Here is a 20000-nt window from a genome sequence, read left to right as displayed (position 1 = left end):
TAAATAAAATTCTCAACTATAGCTTGTTGACCAGTGTTTGTCTTCCTATCCCACTGGACTAACACAGCAATCACATTATATTTTTAAAGTATTTTTATTGGTGATCCCTTCATTACCAATTGCTTCCATTCAAAAAGGAACATAAGAATAGCCTTACAGGGTCAGACCAATGGTCTATCACGCCCAGTAGCCCGTTGTCACGGTGGCCAAAACCCAAGGAGTAGAAACATTCCATTCGGAATCCGAAAGAGTAACAAGTTTTTAGAATCTCAGAGTAGCAACATTCCATTCGGAATCTCAGAGTAGCAGCATTCCATGCTACCGATCCAAGGCAAGCAGAGGATTCCTCCATGTCTTTCTTTTCCTCCAGGAACTTGTCCAAACCTTTCTTTAAACCAGCTACGCTATCCGCTCTTACCACAACATTTTCATGTAATAGCAATTAATTTTAAATGAAACTTATAATCCACCAGCTCCCTTAAGATAATCCAAAGTAGATCACAATAGCTGTGAAGCAGGTATAGATAACAGTTATTTACTAAATAAAATACACTCCTCCCTCAATATTCGCAGGGGTTAGAGGCAGAGCCGGCCCACGAATATTGAAAATTCGTGAATAACTTTTAGGCTGGCTCTGACCCACCCCGCCTTCCCCCCGGCATCCCGGACCTTACCTGGTGGTCTAGCGGTCTTTCTGGGCAGGAGCGATCTTCTTACGCTCCTGCCCTGTGCAGATCACTTATCCAAAATGGCTGCTGTGAGTTCCCGTAGTCTCACGAGACTACGACGGGAACTCACGGCAGCCATTTTGTACGAGTGATCTGCACGGGGCAGGAGCGTAGGAAGATTGCTTCTGCCCCAAAAGACCGCTAGACCACTAGGGGAGGTCTGGGAGGGAGGTGGGGGTGATTCCAGTTTTAGGAAATCCTAAAACCGCAAATCAGGAGGGGGAAGTGTAAAACATAGCCAAACAGCTACATCACAGCAATGAAACTAAAGTAGAATTTTTCTAAATATGTTTTTAGTTTCTGTCAGAAAATGGATTAAATCACAATCGGTCTTAAATCTGTAGGAAGAGCAGACCAGGGCAGCCTGATAACAAACTGAACAATTAATTCTGTTTTACACTGTACCCCTATCAGAGGAGGAAAGAAGAGTAAATACTCTATTTAGGAAAAGTAATTAGGTGTAGCGGATATTCGAGGCTTGTTACCTCAAAAATTTTAAAGATCAGTCCTAGCCTTGATAGGCAGCCAATGTAGCTGTATCGAGGAAAGGGAAGCGTCATCAAATTACGTCAACTGAAAAATTATTTTTGCGGCCATATTCTGAAGAAGCTGCAGTTTAAAATAGAATTTTGTTGAAATACTTGAGTATAAAGTCCAATAAGAGACTGGACAAAAATTGAAAATTTTTCTTGAAACAAAAGTTACCAAATATTGCATAATTGATAAAATTTCAGAAATACAGTGAAAAGAAGTGGTAAAGGGACGAGATGCTTTTCCAGGTGGGATCTTTATTCGAAACGTCACCGATTACCACAAAACAACACCAAAAGGCACCTTCCTCAGGAGTCTTCAATCGTAGCGGAGTGACTATTGTGTTCCTCCGCATAGAAGCAAATCCAACATAAGAATTTTGTAGGGATGTAGCAGAGTAACATAGTAGATGACGGCAGATAAAGACCTGAATGGTCCATCCAGTCTGCCCAACCTGATTCAATTTAAAATGTATTTAATTTTCTTAGCTATTTCTGAGCAAGAATCCAAAGCTCTGCCCGGTACTGTTCTTAAGTTCCAACCACTGAAGTCTCCGTCAAAGCTCACTCCAGCCCATCTACACCATCTCAGCCATTGACACCCTCCCCAGTCCATCCTCCACCAAATGGCCATATACAGACACAAACTGTGCAAGTCTGCCCAGTACTGGCCTTAGTTCTTCACTATTTACTATTATTTTCTGATTCTAGATCCTCTGTGTTCATCCCAAGCTTTTTTGAACTCCGTCACTGTTTTCCTCTCCACCACCTCTCTCAGGAGTGCATTCCTGGCATCTACCACCCTCTCTGAAAAGAATAATTTCCTTACATTGCTCTTGAGTCTACCACCCCTCAACCTCAAATTATGTCCTATGGTTTTCCCATTTTCCTTTCTCTGGAAAAGATTTTTGTTCTACGTTAATACCCTTCAAGTATTTGAACGTCTGAATCATATACTAAAAGTCTGAGCATGCAGTGAAACCTATATGAAGGGTATCTGTCTTCACTGGCGTCGACTCGCTGTCAGTGTTGAGTTTTGTGATAATGGTGAGATTTCGAATAAAGATCCCATCTGGAAAAGCATCGCGTCCCTTTCCCACTTCTTTTTACTGTGCTTGTAGCCTTCGTGGGAATTTTGTGCTGCTCTTTGTGCTTGCCTTATAATTTCAGAAATACCATACTCACCGCACACAGAAGCTTACTGCTGTTCCAGGATCTTTTCCCAACATATTGCACCACCCTCTCTCCCCTTCCATACCTCCTCCCCCTTTTCTCTCTTCCCCACTAAATAGGACTATCCATTAATTAGGCATGGCTGCCCATGCTACTTTGATTATAGGTTGAAAACTTTTCTTTCTTGTCTTCTCATGCTGCTGTTTGCGTGTGCAAGTGTTTAGTGATTATGCTCTGGTACGAGGGGGTGCTGAAAAGTTCTTAGCCCAACTAATTTCCTAAATTCTGAGCGTAAAAGAGAGTTATTTTATTTTGCAAAGTGCCAATTTGCAGAATCATAATGCTATGTTTTTTAACATTTGTTTCAGATCATTGATTGAACCATGTCAACGAAAAGTGTGGAACTTTGACTCATGAATCATCATGAAGCTTCTTTTCCTGCAAAAGAAAACTCCAAAGGAACTCCATGAATGTATGAAGCAAACCTCGAGTGACAAATGTCCGTCATGCTCCACAGAGAAGAAGTGTGCAAACTTTTCAACGTGGAGGTTTTGAGACCGAAGATGTAGCAAGGTCTGGGAGGCTTAAGACAGTGTTAATTCCTGAAATTGTTGATCAAGTCCATGACCTGTTTTTGGCAGATCGGCGAATATCGGTTAAAACAATTGCTGAGACACTACAGATAACCAGGGAACATGTTGGATGGTCCATCGGGCCCAGCAGTCTGCTCTCACGGCAGCCCTTAGGTCAAAGACCAGTGCCCTATTTGAAGTCTAGCCTTACCTGCGTATGTTCTGTTCCAGAGGCTATTATAGGGGAAAGCACCCTTCAGGGATTCAAGAAAAGATTGGATAAGTTCCTACTAGAACAGACATACGCAGGTAAGGCTAGACTTCAAATAGGGCACCGGTCTTTGACCTAAGGGCCGCCGCGAGAGCGTACTGCTAGGCACGATGGATCACTGGTCTGACCCAGCAGCGGAAAATCTTATGTTCTTAATCCATGAGTAGCTGGGTATGCAGAAGCTGTCGACCAAGTGGATGCCCAAATATTTGAATGCTGACAAGAAACAACATTGAGTTGATTTTGCAGCATTTTCAGTGAGCTGGTGCCAACCTTTTGGAACGACTAGATACTGTTGATGAAGCATGCTTGCCTGCCTAATCTAATCTAATCCTTAGGTTTGTATATTGCATCATCTCCACGTTCGTAGAGCTTGATGCGGTTTACAGTAGGAGAAATAGGAAGGAACTACAACAGAGGGTTAGAGGTAGAAGTGTGAAGAAAATTTAGAGGACTTGGGATGCCAAGATATAAGAGTTTCCTTGATTCCTAAGTTGGAGGGAGACTTACATTTTTTGAGAAAAGCCAGGTTTTCAGATATTTGCGGAAAACTTGGAGAGAGCTCAAGTTCCGAAGAGGGGAGGTAAGGTTGTTCCAGAGCTCAGTGATTTTGAAGTGAAGGGAGGTCCCTAGCTTTCCTGTGTGGGAAATGCCTTTTAGCGAGGGGAAGGATAGTTTTAATTTGTGGGAGGATCTGGTGGTATTAGGGTTTGAGGAATTCAAAGAAAGAGGGATAAAGGGAGACAAATAGTCCTGAGACAAAATAGTCCATGCATGATAGCACTCAGGTTCTCCAAGGCCAAGGAAATTCAAGACCCAAAAGTCAGCAGGAAAGGTCACGGCCACAGTGTTTTGGGATCAGGAAGCTGTTGTAATGATCTTCCAAAGGGCCAAACAGTTAATGCAGAAGACTACTGTAGCTTGGTGTGCCGATTAAAGGAGGCATTGAAAGAAAAAAGGAGAGGGAAGCTGAGGGAAGGAGTTCTCTTTTTACAAGACCATGCACCTGCTCACAAGGCTGGCAAAACAATGGCTGTATTGACGCAGCTGGGGTTTCAGTGCATTGACCATCCACCCTACTCACCAGATCTTGCTCCAGCTGACTATTTTCTGTTTCCAAACCTTAAAAAGAGTTTGAAAGGGCAACAATTTTCAAGTGATTCAGAGGTTATTGCAGGAGCGAAGCAGTATTTCAGAGACCAGACATCAGAGATTTTTCAGAAGGGTTACAGAAACTTCAGATACGATGTGCCAAGTGTACTTAAGAGTGAATATGTGAAATAACTTGTAAGTTTCATGGCTGAGAACCTTTCGTAACCCCCTCATATGCCACTGCTTTGAGCATTCAAAGAAACAGTTGTATCTTAAAAAGGTTCCTTGGCTTAGTTTGTCGCTGCATTGCCCTTAGTAACATCCCTCACCCCCTTGATGGCCCATTCATTTTGCAATGAATTGAGATGCTGATTTATTTAGATTCAAATTGGTGCTTAAGCCTAGATAGAAAGCGAATTTTCACAAACCTTAAAACGTGGTTTCTTAATTAAAATGAAATCAAATTAGAGTGAAAGACAAATCATACTGAATTTATCTATTCTAATGCCAAGCCCATTGTTTAATTTTCTGGCCAGAATTGCAGTTTTGAGCATGCAAAATAAATCTAGAGCCTCCCTGACAAAAAAAAAAAAAATGTTCAATCCTATGAGTTTGTTTGCATTTATCCAAGAATTAAATTTTACTTTTTGCAACCTTTAAAAGGAAAAAAGGGTTCATAGTCAGTCGCGCGCGAGACACCAGCCGGCCGACAATAGAGGGCAGACAATTCAGCGCAAGATACCAGTGCGCCGCGGGAAAACTTAGTTTTAAAGAGCTCCGAAGCGGGGTGTGAGTGGGGAACCCCCCCCCCCCCACACTTTACTGTATAGTGTTCGCGCTGCTGTTGGAGGGGGAGTTGGGAGGTTGGAACCCTCCATTATAGAGAAAATGAAACTTTTTCTGATTTTTTCGGGAAAAGTTCTGTTTTCTCTATAATGTGGGGGGTTGCACCCCCATACTCCTCCAACGGCAGCGTGAACAGTATGCAGTAAAGTGTGTGGGGGGTTCCCCACTCACACTCCACTTTGGAGCTCTTTAAAACTTAGTTTTAAAGAGCTCCGAAGCGGGGTGTGAGTGGGGAACCCCCCCCCCACTTTACTGTATAGTGTTCGCGCTGCTGTTGGAGGGGGAGTTGGGAGATTGGAACCCTCCATTATAGAGAAAATGGAACTTTTTCCGATTTTTTCGGGAAAAGTTCTGTTTTCTCTATAATGTGGGGGGTTGCACCCCCATACTCCTCCAACGGCTGCGCGGACAGTATGCAGTAAAGTGTGTGGGGGTTCCCCACTCACACCCCACTTTGGAGCTCTTTAAAACTAAATTTTCCCGCGACGCACTGGTGTCTTGCGCTGAATTGTCTGCCCTCCATTGTCGGTGCGCTGGTGTCTGGCGCGCGATTGTCCCGTCACCGAAAAAAGTGGCCATGAAAAATTGTTCAAATATACTTTCCTGCACAAAGCCCCTGTGGGGCTTAATTTTTGCACGGATGCTGTACCCTTTGCACAAGTATTTGCTAAGCAGGTTCTTCTGAGCAATTTGTTTCCCTTTAGAAAACTGTAAAGAGTTAAACTCTTTGCCAAACAGTGCAGCTTTCTTGTCCTATTTTGGCTCTGATCCTTCCTGTTGGAAGAATACTTTACTGTTCTTTTCAGGAGTGTATGTTCCAGTAGAGGGAGCTTTTAATATTGAAGAGAGAAAATGTGACTTTAAAAATTGTGTTCTACATTTGTGTAGATCAGAATCTACTGACAAGTTTCAAGTTTATTAAGTTTTAATATACCGACCATCGACGGACACCTGGCTGGTTTACAATGTTAAAATGAAAGGTTAAAAATAAATCATTATAAAAAGGGGGAGGGGGGAAGTGTAAACATTAATTAGACAAATTACAAGTACGAACGAGAGCTTGAGGATAAGGGGAAAAGGAAAGTTGATAAATACATCGATAAAAAGAAAATTTAAAAAAGGGAGGGAAGATGGGGGGAGGGGATCGCTTCTTAAAAACGGTTCGTATTTAATTTGCTGGCTGTTGGAGAAGAAAAATATTTAGATGGTGTGGAATGCGTCTTTGAATAAAAACATTTTTAGTTTAATCCTGAAGTTGTCAAGAGAATTTTCAAGACGGAGTTGGAGTGGCATGGCGTTCCATAAAGTAGGAGCTGCAACGGAGAAATTAGTTTTCCTAGTGTAATAGGATTCTTTAATGGGAGGTATGGTCAGTAGATTCTGATCAGCCGATCTAAGAGTCCTGGAAGAGCAGAAAGGGAGGATGAGTTTATCGAGGAAAGATGGAAGATGCGAGAGTTTGATTTTGAAGACCAGCATTAATGTTTTATAGGTGATACGGTGCAGACCATGCCTTCCATCATAGTAACATAGTGGATGACGGCAGATAAAGACCCGAATGGTCCTCCAGTCTGTCCAACCTGATTCAATTTAAATTTTTTTAAATTTTTTCTTCTTAGTGATTTCGGGGCAAGAATCCAAAGCTTTACCCGACTGCCGAAATCTCTGTCAAAACCTACTCCAACCCATCTACACCCTCCCAGCCATTGAAGCCCTCTCCAGCCCATCCTCCACCAAACGGCCATACACAGACACAGACCGTGCAAGTCTGCCCAGTACTGGCCTTAGTTCAATATTTAATATTATTTTCTGATTCTAAATCTTCTGTGTTCATCCCACGCTTCTTTGAACTCAGTCACAGTTTTACTCTCCACCACCTCTCTCGGGAGCGCATTCCAGGCATCCACCACCCTCTCCGTAAAGTAGAATTTCCTAACATTGCCCCTGAATCTACCACCCCTCAACCTCAAATTATGTCCTCTGGTTTTACCATTTTCCTTTCTCTGGAAAAGATTATGTTCTACGTTAATACCCTTCAAGTATTTGAACATCTGAATCATATTTGCCCTGTTTCTCCTTTCCTCTAGGGCAGTGTTTTTCAACCTTTTTACATCTATGGACCGGCAGAAATAAAATAATTATTCTGTGGACCAGCATCGGTTCATGGACCAGCGGTTGAAGAACACTGAGCTAAGTTGTGGGCCAGACCCCGCCCCCATAATAGTACTAATTGCACCTTGCACATCCTGTGTCTAATCTGGAAGCCTTCCCTCTGACGTTGCAACGTCAGAGAGAAGGCTTCCGGTTCAGGCGCAGGATGCCCGTAGGAGCTACTGCCCATGGCTTTGTGCACTGAATCAATTAGGAAGAGGGAGCTGGCTCGAAGATAACGCCGCATCGATCGCACCGTGGACCGGCGGTTGAAGAACACTGTTTTGGGCCTGATGCATGTGCTGGCCCTGTGAACTGGCAGGAAATTTCTGTTGTCCAGTACTGGTCCATGGACCGGTGGTTGAAGAACACTGCTCTAGGGTATACATATTCAAGGCTTCCAGTCTCTCCTCATACGCCTTCTGGCGCATCAAAGAATCTTATTACACTAGGAACCTAATTTCCCTCTTACGGCTTCTTTTACAAAGCCGCGCTTGTGGCCCTGAAGCCCATAGAGATTTAAAGGGCTTCGGGGCTGTTGCTGTGCGGCAGCCGCTCCCGCGGCTTTGTAAAAGAGGCCGTAAGAGGGAAATTGTATAAATGGCATCTGAAAAAATAGGCGCCTAGCTCTTGTCAATCGCACTTAGACTAGGGTTGCCAGATTTTACGATAGTAAAATCCGGACCCCGTAGACCCGCCCCCTAGACCAGCCCAGTACTACCCATCCCCACCCCGTTAGGCTTCAGCCCCGCCCCTTGCGACCTGCTCTCATCGGGCAGGAGGAAATCTGCGCATGCGCGGATTTCCTCCTTCCTGACGCGGTTTAGAGGAGGCTTTTTAAAACCCGGACAAAGTGCCAGGTTTTGAAAAGCCGTCCGGACGGTGACGGGACAACAGCGTGCGAGACTTCAGCGCGCCGACATTGAAGCGCAGACAGTTTGGCACAAGACACCAGCGCGCCACCGAAAAACTTACTTTTAAAGAGTTCCGACGTGGGGTGTGATTGGGGAATCCCCCCAGTTTACTTCATAGTCTTCACGCTGCCGTTGGGGGGTGTGGGGGGTGCAACCCCCCACATTATAGAGAAAACTTAACTTTTTCCTAAAAAATTGGGAAAAAGTTAAGTTTACTCTACAATGGAGGGTTCCAACCCCCCCAACCCCCCCCCCAATGGCAACATGAAGATTATGAAGTAAACTGGGGGGCTTCCCCAATCACACCCCACGTCGGAGCTCTTTAAAAGTAGGTTTTTCGGTGGCACGCTGGGGTCTTGCGCTGAATTGTCTGCGCTTCAATGTCGGCGCGCTGAAGTCTCGCGCACAAATGTCTATGAACCTTCCAAACCCCTGGACATGTTCTCAAAAGGAGGACAAGTCCAGGGAAATCTGGACACCTAGTAACCCTAATTTAGACCCTATTACAGAATCGCTCTAACTTAATTCTTAGGCACCTTCAATGTAGACCAGGGTTTTAAAGGCACGCAGAGTTATGGAGATTTAGGGCTCCTTTTACTAAGCCGCGTTAGGGCTTTAAGGCGTGGAATAGCACGTGCTAAATTGCCCCATGCGCTAGACCACAGGTGTCAAAGTCGGTCCTCGAGGGCCGGAATCCAGTCGGGTTTTCAGGATTTCCCCAATGAATATGCATGAGATCTATGTGCCTGCACTGCTTTCAATGCATATTCATTGGGGAAATCCTGAAACCCCGACTGGATTACGGCCCTCGAGGAGGGACTTTGACACCCAGACCTTAACACCAGCATTGAGCTGGCGTTAGTTCTATCCGCGTAGCGCGGGTTTAGCGTGCTCTAAAAACGCTAACGCAGTTTAGTAAGAGGAGCCCATAGTATGCAGGACATTGGTGAGATAAGTACCGATTTTAGTGACTTTTGTCATGTTGATATAATTGAAAATGGCATGATTTTTTGATATTCCAAGTTTCCAAGTTTATTAATATTTGATTGATCGCTTATTACAAACTAAGCGATGAACAATTTATTTAAAATAAATAGAATTTTAGAAGTATTACAGTAAGTTGGGTTCTAATACAAACAGACAAAACAGACTGACATGATACATCAGGGGGGAAAGAAAACGGGAGGGAATAGTTACAATATTTAATCTTATTCATAATCTAAAGAAGAAGAAGAGGGGGCAGGAAAAAACATGCGGAAAGGGAATGTGAAAATAGGATAAAAAGTAATTTTGAAAATAGAAACTTAAATATAATGCGTTTTTAAATGTTAAAAGCGTCTTTAAATAAAAAAGTTTTTAAAATGGTTTTGAATTTATTAAGATTTTTAACTTCTCTTATATATAGTGGTAAATTATTCCAAATTTGGGGGGCCATTACAGAAAATATGTCTAATCGTCTGGTGCCAATTATCTTTAAGGATGGAATCATTAATTGTCCTTGCGATGAAGAGCGGAGGGATCGTATTGCATTGTAGGGAATAAGTAACCTATCTATGAATTGTGGTTCATGCGTAGTTAATGTTTTAAATACTAATAGGGAAATTTTGTAAATTATACGTTGGTTGATATTCAGCGCTGAATGATTGCATTTATTGTGGGACTGTAGCAGTTGAAAACCTATAGCAATTTTTTACTTTGTTTGATTTTTGACTATCTTTTGACACTATCACACTTGGAAGTGTTATAATATTTTTCACTTTATAGAGAGGTCCTGGGATGTTTCACAAGTATATACCCTTTCTCCTAGGACAAGCAGGATGAGTCAGCCACATATGGGGGTGTTGTCCCAACAGCTCCCAATTTGCGGATAAGCTCTCCAATAGCTCAGAGAGATTTTTTTTTTCCTTTTTTTCCTCTGAGCACGTGCAGTGCCCGGACCCCACTGGGCATGCCCGAGCCCAACCCATTTCCCCCTGCTTCCCCCTAATCCCCAGTCTTTAGTTTTCGCCCGTTCCCATCGGTCGGATTTTCTACAGCTCTCCATTAGAACTTTTCTACTCATCACCTTGAAGATGCCTGAATCATCTAAAGAAATGACGTGGATGCAGGAGAAGGATGAATGAGTGTTGGGTTTACTAACCTCTTCTTCTACAAAACTGCGCTAGCCAAACTTCACTGGCTCCCAGTGATTTCCAGAATCCATTTCAAATGCTCCTGCCTGGCTTTTAAGATCATTCACGGCATCCTTCCTCCCTTAATCCCACTATCTTATAACTCCTCGAGTCCTGACTCTACCAGACCTGCCCAAAGGTATAAACTATCCTTCCCCTCTCTACACGGTATTCGCTATGCAGGCAAACTGGGAAAATCCCTTCTCTTCAGAATCACAGGTCTTTGGAACGACCTTACTACCCCGCTGCGGAACCTAGGCTCCCTCCAATTATTCCACAAGCAACTGAAAACCTGGCTTTTCACTAAAATGTAATTCTATCCCCCCCTTACTATTCTCTTCTATATATAAGTTCATGTAAACCTTTTTTTCCTTCTCTTACTATATTTTAAGTTCATGTAAACCGTGCCGAGCTCCACATCCGTGGAGATGATGCGGTATATAAACTTAAGGTTTAGTTTAGTTTAGCATTTTCTAGCGCAGGGAGCCGCACTGAATGGCCCCTGCTGCTCCCGACGCTCATAGGAACTCTATGAGTGTCGGGAGTAGCGCGGCTCTCCACGCTAGAAACTGCTAGCGCAGTTTCGTAAAAGAGAGGGGTAAGTGTCAGCTCCGGTTTAGGGGCATCGTCCCCATAGATGAGTTGTGAGTATTGCGGACTCTAATTTCACCAAAAATTTTAGCTTTTCAACCGTCTGCTTTCCCACTTAAAATTTTTGGGAAGGAATCCCCAATTGTATGAATTTTTTTAAAAAATAGCCATGTGCTAATGGCAACATTAGCACATGACCATTAATTCAAATAATGGAAAATTCTTTTTTTTAATTTTTTTTAATATTTATTCATTTTCAAATCAAACAAGTGCACAAAAATATATCATACAAGTAATTTCAATATAGCACTATAATATCTAACACATAAAATCTAATAGTGTAAAAAAAAAAAACCCACCCACCCTTCATCACATTTTCAACTAAAATAGAGTATACTATATGTATATAACATATGATAAATCTTATTAAATTACACCCCAAATCCACCCTCCCCCTTGAATAATGGAAAATTCGATGTTTTACTGCTGCAGTAAAAATGGCCTTAGCGCGCACAGTGTTCTCCCCAGAAAATTTTTCCAGCCGGGTGGCATGAAAAAGTAGCTGGGTGGGGTGGGCGAGAACTTCCTCCCCAACATTAGAATTGAACGTTGGGTGGCGAGAATTGGTCAGCTCCGAGCTGGGGAAGATATGTAGGGAGAGCTAAGACCTCGGGCGCTGACCTGTTCCCTGATTGCGGTGGCTTGGGGGAGGGCAGTGGGGAAGGGAAGCAGATTGGGGACCCCTGCTTTAGGCAAGGACAGATTGCGGGCCGCAAAATAGTCGCTGTGCCCCACAGCCGCGTGTTTGAGACCACTGGTATAGAGGTTTAAAAAAGGGAAATGCGTTAATGAAATCATTAGGTTCAATCTAGCCATTTATTTCTGCATGAATTTAAACAACTAAAAAAAAAAGATAAATATAGCTCATCCAGTCATACAAGAAACATCTCTACAGCACCTCTAATAATATTTTGATCACTATATTCCTTCCTGAGGTCTCACTGAGGATATGAAATAGATGCGATCCCCAATTCCAAACCTCTTCCACATAATTTGAAGGAGACCTGTGTGATCGCACTACAGCAAAATAAAAAAGTAGCAGATAAAAATCAAAGTGAGAGCTAGGCAAAACAGTTTAGGTAAAAATGCAGGTAATAATTAGCAATGTATTAAAAATATTTTATTTTTATTTGCTTATAATGTCATTTGAAAGCTGTTTGATGTTAATACAGCTTTAATTTAATTCATTATAGTGTGTGTGTGTGGGGGGGGGGGACGACACTACATCAACAGTAAAGTTAGCATAGGGTCATTAAATCCAGTGGCGTACCTAGTATATATGACAGCCAGTGCTGATCATTTTTTAATAACCCCCTCCTCTATATAAAAAAAGTTATTTTTAGTAATAATCCATGAGTTACACAACAAGGGTGCACCTAGGAAAAGGCAGCATCTTAAACACTGCAGTGAGCACTAGAACACCAACACATGCATTGTAAAACTAAACAAGCCAGATCCTGCACAGTCAATTGATCCTGTACAGTCATTGCTAACAGAAAGCCATGTCCCTTTCATACACACAGAACAGAGATAAGCCCTCGCCTAATATGGAATAATCACAAACTAAAAATAGAAATATGTAGACAAAAGTTAAACTGAAACGCCAATAAACCAGACTCTGCATACTAAACTAAACCTTAAGTTTATATACCGCATCATCTCCACGGGAGTGGAGCTCGAGACGGTTTACAAAGCTAAAAATATAGGAAGAGAGAGGGGAAAGATTTACAAGGAGATATATAAAGAGGGGATGAAACAGAGGAAGAGATGTTATATGTTAGAGAAAAGCCAGGTTTTCAGTTGTTTTCGGAACAGTTGGAGGGAGCCCAGGTTCCGCAGCGGGATAGTGAGATCGTTCCAAAGGCCCGTGATTTTGGAGAGAAGGGATCTTCCCAGTTTTCCTGCGTGGAGGATGCCGTGTAGAGAGGGGAAGGATAGTTTATGTCTGTGGGCTGATCTGGTGGTAGCAGGCGTCAGGGCGAGGAAGGATAGGGGGATTAGGGGCGGAAGGATGCCGTGAATGATCTTAAATGCCAGGTAGGAGCATTTGAAATGAATTCTGGAGAGTACTGGGAGCCAGTGAAGATTGGTAAGTAGTGGGGAGACGTGATCAAATTTGCGTTTAGCAAAAATCAGTTTGGCTGCAGTATTCTGGATAAACTGGAGTCTGCGAAGACTTTTTTTTTGTTAGGCATAAATAAATGGCATTACAGTAATCGAGTTTGGATAGGATAATGGATTGTACAAGGACGGTGAAATGTTTTTGGTGAAAATAGGATCTAACTCTCCTCAGCATGTGGAGGCTGAAAAAACATGATTTTGCCAGGAAATTCAGGTGATCGCTGAAGGAGAGGGAGGAATCGATAGTGATGCCGAGGACCTTGCTTGAGAAATCAAGGTGCAGAGCAGGGCCTGTGGGTAGTGTGAAGAGGGTAGGCAGGTGAACTAATTTTGGGCCGAGCCAGAGTAATTTTGTTTTTGATTCATTTAATTTCATCTGTACAGAGAGGGACCAGGCATGAAGTCTCATTATGCATGAAGTGATGTTCTCTTGGAGGTTTGTAAGGTTTGGATCTGTTTCGAGGAGGATGAGGATATCGTCTGCATATGTGTATAGTGTTTCAAGGGGGGATAGTTTGAGGAGCTTCAGGGAGGTCATATAAATGTTGAAGAGAATAGGAGATAGGGGAGAACCCTGTGGGACACCACAGGAAGGTGTTCACGAAGCAGAATTGGAGCTGTTTGCGTTGACAGTGTAGGAGCGAACACGAAGGAAGTTAGAGAACCACTTTAGGACAAAGGAGTCTATTCCTATCTCGGAAAGTTGGTAGATTAGTATGTCATGGTGCACTACGTCGAAAGCCGCGGAGAGATCGAACTGTAGAAGAACGGCAAATTTGTTTCGAGCGTGTAGTTGTTGCACCTTTGAAATTAAGGAAACTAGGAGGGGCTCGGTGCTGAAATTGGGTCTAAATCCGTATTGGAAGTGTTGGAGAATGGAGAATCTCTCTAGGTAAGAGGAGAGCTGAGTAGCGACTATGGTTTCTAGAAGTTTTGTTAAAAGAGGGATGTTAGCTATGGGGCGGTAGTTCGATGGTAAGGAGGGGTCTAGATCGGCTTTTTTCAGAAGAGGGGATAAGGCAATGTGCCCCATTTCTGTGGAGAACAGGCCCGATAGTAAAGCTTTATTTATAAGGTTAGTAAGGGAAGAGATGGCCTGCGCAGGGATGTTTTCGTAGAGGTTGGATGGGAAAGGTGTGCATACAATGCAACACCACAGAAACAGTGACACGTACCCTAATACTGTGCAAAATATAAAGACAGTAGATGTAAATTTGAAAAAACTGCTACATAACAATCACCACTTTACAAATTAACAAATATAAATAAAACAGGGAAGAGAGAAATAAGAAAATACCATTTTATTGGACTAATCCATTTTTCAATTAGTAGTAATTAGCTTTCAGAGGCCAAATCTTTCTTCAAGACAGTACAGTATACTGCTGTTATGGTATCCTGTCCTGACCTGAGGAAAGGGGTTTAGTCCCCAAAAAACTGCCTTATTTCCATTTTCTATTGATAAACTTTAATCAATACAGTTACAATACTACTTGATTCTACATAAAGCAACAACAAATTTTTTTCCACCTTTTGCCGTTTCTGCTTTAATCATCTTCTCTTCACTCTCTTCTTTCTATTCAGTGTTTGTCCTTGCTCTCTTCCATGCAACATCTGTCCTCTCTCTTTTCCCCTTCCACCCAGCCTCTGCCCTCTCTCTCTCTCTCCCTTGCATCCACTGTCCACCCTCTCTGCCCTTTCCATCCAGTGTCCGCCCTCTCTCTGTTCCATATGGCATCTTCCCTCTTTCTATGTCCCAATAAACTGTATATCCTTTGCCCTTTCTCTCCTTTGTACTCTGTGACCTTTGTACTTTGTGCCTTTGTAATCCTGTGCCCTTTCTCTCCATTTCAGCTTCACCCCCTCTCCATTTTTTTGTCTCCACCACTTCCCCTATGCTCTGGCACCTCTATCCCCTTCTCTCCCCCCATGCCCTGGCATCTCTCTCCTCTCCTTCCATCTCCCCCTTCCACTCCATTATCTGGCATCTCTTCTCCTTCCTTTCTCTCCTTCCTTCCTTTCACCTGGTCTGGCATCTGTCTCCTCCCCCTCCCCCCATATGCCCTTACATCTCTCCCCCCTCCATGGTCTGGTAGCTCCTTTCCTTTCCCTCCCTCCTATGGTCTTGGCATCTCTTTCCTCTCCTCTCCCTTCCCTGGTCTTCCTTCTCCCCTCTCTCTCCCCAATTGTGTGCAGCAGCAGCACTTCTCTTCCTCTCCTCCCCTCCCCAATTGGATGTTGCAGCAGCATTTCTCTTCCCATCCCTCCCCTCATGCCCTGGAATCTCTCTCCTCTCCTATGTCTCCCTCTGCTTCCTTGCTCTGGCACCTTTCTTTCCTTTCCCTCTGGTCTGGCATTTGTCTCCTTAGTTTCCCTCCCCTCCCCCATGCCCTGGAATCTCACTCCTCTCCCCTACCCCCTCCATTATCTTGCATCTCCACTCCTTCTTTTCTCTCCCCCTTCCTTCCTTTCCCCTGGTCTGGCATCTGTCTCCTTCCCCCCCCCCATAGTCTGATATCTCCTTTCTTTTCCCTCCCTCCTATGGTCTTGGCATCTGTTTCCTCTCCTCTCCTTTCCCTGGTCTTCCTCCCCCCCCTTTGGGTGCAGCAGCAGCATTTCTCTCCCCCCTAATTGGGTGCAGCAGTAACAGCATTTCTCTCCCCCATCACTTCTGCCCCCCCCCCGCTTCGGTCGGCAGATTCGCTACAGGCTAAGGCAGGAGAAAGGTCAGCGACGGAGGTAAGCTTACAACTTGAAGCTCTTCCTTGCTTCGGGCCTTCCTCGCTGCTGGGTCCTGCCTTCATGGAAACAGAAAGTAGGCAGGACCCGGCAGCGAGGAAGACCCGAAGCAAGCAAGAACACCAAGTTGTAAGCTTTCCTCCCTGCCCTATCTCCCGCCTTAGCCTGTAGCGAATCTATTTCTCGGACCTACTTCATTTCTCTTAGGTACCTTCTCCCTCCGTTAGCCAGCAGCAGTTAAAGCAGCTGCGAGCTTCCGCCTCTCCTCTTTCCGATTGGTTTCGCTTTGTGCAGGAGCGTCTTGTGCGATAAGCTGCAGATTAGTGCAGAACAAAAGTAAACACGACGTCGGGGTTCTTCCTGTTTGTGCACTGGGTCATAATGTAATGTAATGTAATTTATTTCTTATATACCGCTACATCCGTTAGGTTCTAAGCGGTTTACAGAAAATATACATTAAGATTAGAAATAAGAAAGGTACTTGAAAAATTCCCTTACTGTCCCGAAGGCTCACAATCTAACTAAAGTACCTGGAGGGTAATAGAGAAGTGAAAAGTAGAGTTAGAGGAAAAATAAAAATAAAATAAACATTTTAACAAGACAGCATTGATCTAAATACTTTGGAAGGTAGAAGAGAGGAGAGAAAGGAATAGAAGCAGAAGGGGGAGCCGTTGAACAGTAGAATTCTGGAGAAATTTAAATTTAAATAATGAGCCTGCAGCCCCTGTCTCCAACTGTGACTGTAAAAATCGACCAGCAGTAGGAAAATTGTTTAAAAAAGTAAAGTTGAAAACCCTTTTTCTGGCGCTTAAAAAAAAAAAAAAAAAAGTCAGGCAGAGGCGAATTTGCAGCCAAGATGACAGCCGGGCGCTCACCTAATCTAGCCGGGCGGGGCGCCCGGCTGAAAGGCGCTAGGGAGAACACTGGCGCAGGAAAGACCCGTGTAAGGGTGCACTAAAGCCATTTCTTATTGCAGCTTAGTGAAAAGGCCCCATGGTGATATAAACCATTATGTTACGCCTTTGGGATGCCAAGAAATTCTAATAAATAAAAAGAAATGAACTGAAAGAAAATGATGTGAAAAAAGCACATGCAATTGATCTCCAAGTGTGAGTGATAAATATATGCAGTGGATGGCGATCTGGGTAGGAGTTGACTAGTGCATTAGTCTCTTTTACTCATTGAAAGCATAAGCCAAAATTTCACTTTCCTGAAATAGAGAAATCTAGCATTAGCTGAAGGGCAAGCCGCATTGTCTTCGATCATTTGACTTTTATTTCATGTAGGAATAAGTCATCAAACAGCAGATGACACTTTTTAATTAGACTAGCTTCATAAAATTGCAATCAGCCTACATATACCGTATTGTCTTGCATATAACGCGCGCGTTATACGTGGTTTTTACAAACCGTGCATACCCTTGCGCGTTATACCCGCGAGTGCGTTGTACAAAATTTTTTTTACATAATTTCCCCCCCCCACCCCGACGCCCGATTCATCACCCGGAAGGAGCGCTCGCACTCCCACCCCGAAGGACCGCTCGCACCCCCACAGCCTCCCCCCCTACCCCATGGAGAAGCTGTCTACCTTGTTTCCGGATGCCAGCCCAGCTGCTTCCTCTGCCGGCAGTCCTGCCCCTTCTCAGAGCCCTGTGCTGCGCTGCTTCCTCTTCAGGCGGTCCCGCCCTTTCTCTGACATCAGAGAAAGGGCGGGACCGCCTGAAGAGGAAGCAGCGCAGCAGGGCTCAGAGAAGGGGCGGGACCGCTGGCAGAGGAAACAGCTGGGCTCGCTGGCATCCGGAAACAAGGTAGACAGCTTCTCCATGGGGGAGGGGGGGAGGCTGTGGGGGTGCGAGCATTCCTTCGGGTGGGGGTGCGAGCGCTCCTTCGGGGTGGGAATGCGAGCGCTCCTTCGGGGTGGGGGTGCGGGTGCGTGCGAGCGGTCCTTCGGGGTGGGGGTGCGAGCGGTCCTGCGGGGGGGGTGAATCGGACGTCGGGGGGGTATCAGGCTTTCAGGGTAGGGACAGGACTTCAAGGGGGAAAGGAGAGTCGGGGCGGGCGAAAAGAGATTCGGGCAGCATGCGCGGTATACGGGTGTGCGCGGTATATAAAAATTTCTGTACATAAATTTGTGTTTTCCGCGCGCTATACCCGTGTGCGCGTTTTACACGGGTGCGCGTTATCTATGTGAAAATACGGTAATTGGATTCTAGATCTTGTATTCCCGGGAAGACCAATATAACAGTCACCCAGCTTCTTTGCAACTTTTTATTTATTTATTTAGTTCAATTTTCTATACCATTCTCCCCAGGGAGCTCAGAACGGTTTACATGAATTTATTCAGGTACTCAAGCATTTTTCCTTGTCTGTCCCAGCAGGCTCACACACTGTCTAATGTTTCTGGGGCAATTGGGAGGGGGGGAATTAAGTGACTTGCCTAGGGTCACAAGAAGCAGCGTGGATTAGAAACCACAATCTCAGGGTGCTGAGGCTGTAGCTTTAACCGCTGTACCACAGACTCCCCTTCCTTCGCTCCTGCCCGTGCAGAACCGCCGGCTAACTGGCTGCCCTGCTTTACTGTGTGTCTTAAACTTCTACTTTCCCCTTTCAGAGAGTGACGTCTACACTTTTGGCCTTGGTCAGTTTGGACAGCTGGGACATGGCACGTTTACATTTGAAGTGGCAGTACCAAGACCCGTGGAGCAACTAAGAAAGCAAAAGATCCAATACATTGCCTGTGGGGAAAATCACACAGCAGTCATAACAGGTCTGTATGCGGAATATACTGCATGGGTAAAACCAGAGGGCATAATGTGAGGTTGAGGGGTGGTAGACTAAGGAAATTCTTCTTTGCGGAGAGGGTGGTGGATGCCTGGAATGCGCTCCCGAGGGAAGTGGTGGAGAGGAAAATGGTGACGGAGTTCAAAAAAGCGGGGCGGGGGAGGGGCAAACACAGATCTATATTGAAGAACTAAGGCCAGTACTGGGCTGGGAAGGGCTTTGACAGAGACTCCAGTAGATAGAACCCAAGCACAGTACCGGGCAGAGCTCTGGGTTTCTGGCCCAGAAATAACTAAGAAAAAGGACCATTTAAATTATTAATTTATGGAGCATGTACGGTTGGGCAGACTGGATGGACCGTTTGGGTCTTTATCTGCCATCGTTTACTACGTAATTATTATCGTACTAGTCTTTAAGCCCGTTACATTAACGGGTGCTAGAATAGATGTATGTGTCTGTCTTTCTTTCTTTCTTTCTTTCTCTCTCTCCCCTTGGCCGCTGTCTGTCTGTCTATGTTTATTTGTTTTTCTCTCCTTGGACACTGGCTGTCTCTCCTTAGAAGCTGGCTGTCTCTCCTTGGACGCTGCCTGAATGTCTTCCTTTCTGTCTGTCTCACTGGTCCCCTGTGTGTCATTGTTTGTGTCTGTGTCCTTGTGTCATTCCCCCCCCCAGAGCAAAGCTGTCTGGCCCCAACATACCCCTTCCCCCAAAGCAGCCCCCTTTCCCTCTCCCTGACCCCCATGTGTCTTCCCCCTCCACCCAAGCAAAGCTGTCTACCCCCCAGCACACCTCTCCAACAAAAGCATCCCCCTGTACCTGCAGCACTGGCACGACACCCTTCAGCCAATCGTGAGTGCTCAGAACGCGAGAGGGAGCGGGGTCTGCAGCTTCTTCGGCGTCGGTGAGGAAGGAGAGGTTGGTCCAACTCTCCGCAGGGGCTTTGGGGACAGTCTTCTGCGTCTCGAAGCCCTCCTCCCAGCAGCCACTTCCAGCAGCACTCCGTACTGCCTTCCTTCCGCTGCCCAGAGTAGATGTCTGTACGTCTAGGTTTTTTAAATTTGTCTCTCTCTCTTTGGACGCTGTCTGTCTGTCATTCTTTGTGTCTGTGTCTCTCCCTGGTCCCCTGTCTGTCCGTCTTTCTTTCTGTCTGTCTCCCTGGCCCCCCTGCTTGCCAAAGCAGCCCCCTTTCCCTCTCCCCCTGTTCTGCAATGCCTACCTGCTCCATGGCCCCCTTCTGTTCCTCCCCCCCCCATGATTGCTGTGC

The 20000-nt window shown here is 44.8% G+C and overlaps 1 protein-coding gene across 1 annotated transcript in view; it reads left to right on the top strand.

The window, feature by feature from the left end:
• The window catches only part of RPGR (retinitis pigmentosa GTPase regulator), a 117594-nt gene that overhangs the window by 56214 nt on the left and 41380 nt on the right, over positions 1-20000 (top strand). Inside the window, exon 8 of the mRNA XM_033949473.1 lies at positions 18567-18722. Coding sequence (XP_033805364.1) covers positions 18567-18722 — 156 coding nt within the window. The remainder of the gene's footprint in view (positions 1-18566; positions 18723-20000) is intronic.

This window comes from Geotrypetes seraphini, chromosome 6, assembly GCF_902459505.1.
Source record: "Geotrypetes seraphini chromosome 6, aGeoSer1.1, whole genome shotgun sequence".
NCBI classification, from domain to species: Eukaryota; Metazoa; Chordata; class Amphibia; order Gymnophiona; family Dermophiidae; genus Geotrypetes; species Geotrypetes seraphini.
The sequence above is the reverse complement of the archived record's forward strand: the minus strand, read 5'-3'. Positions and strand labels throughout refer to the sequence as shown.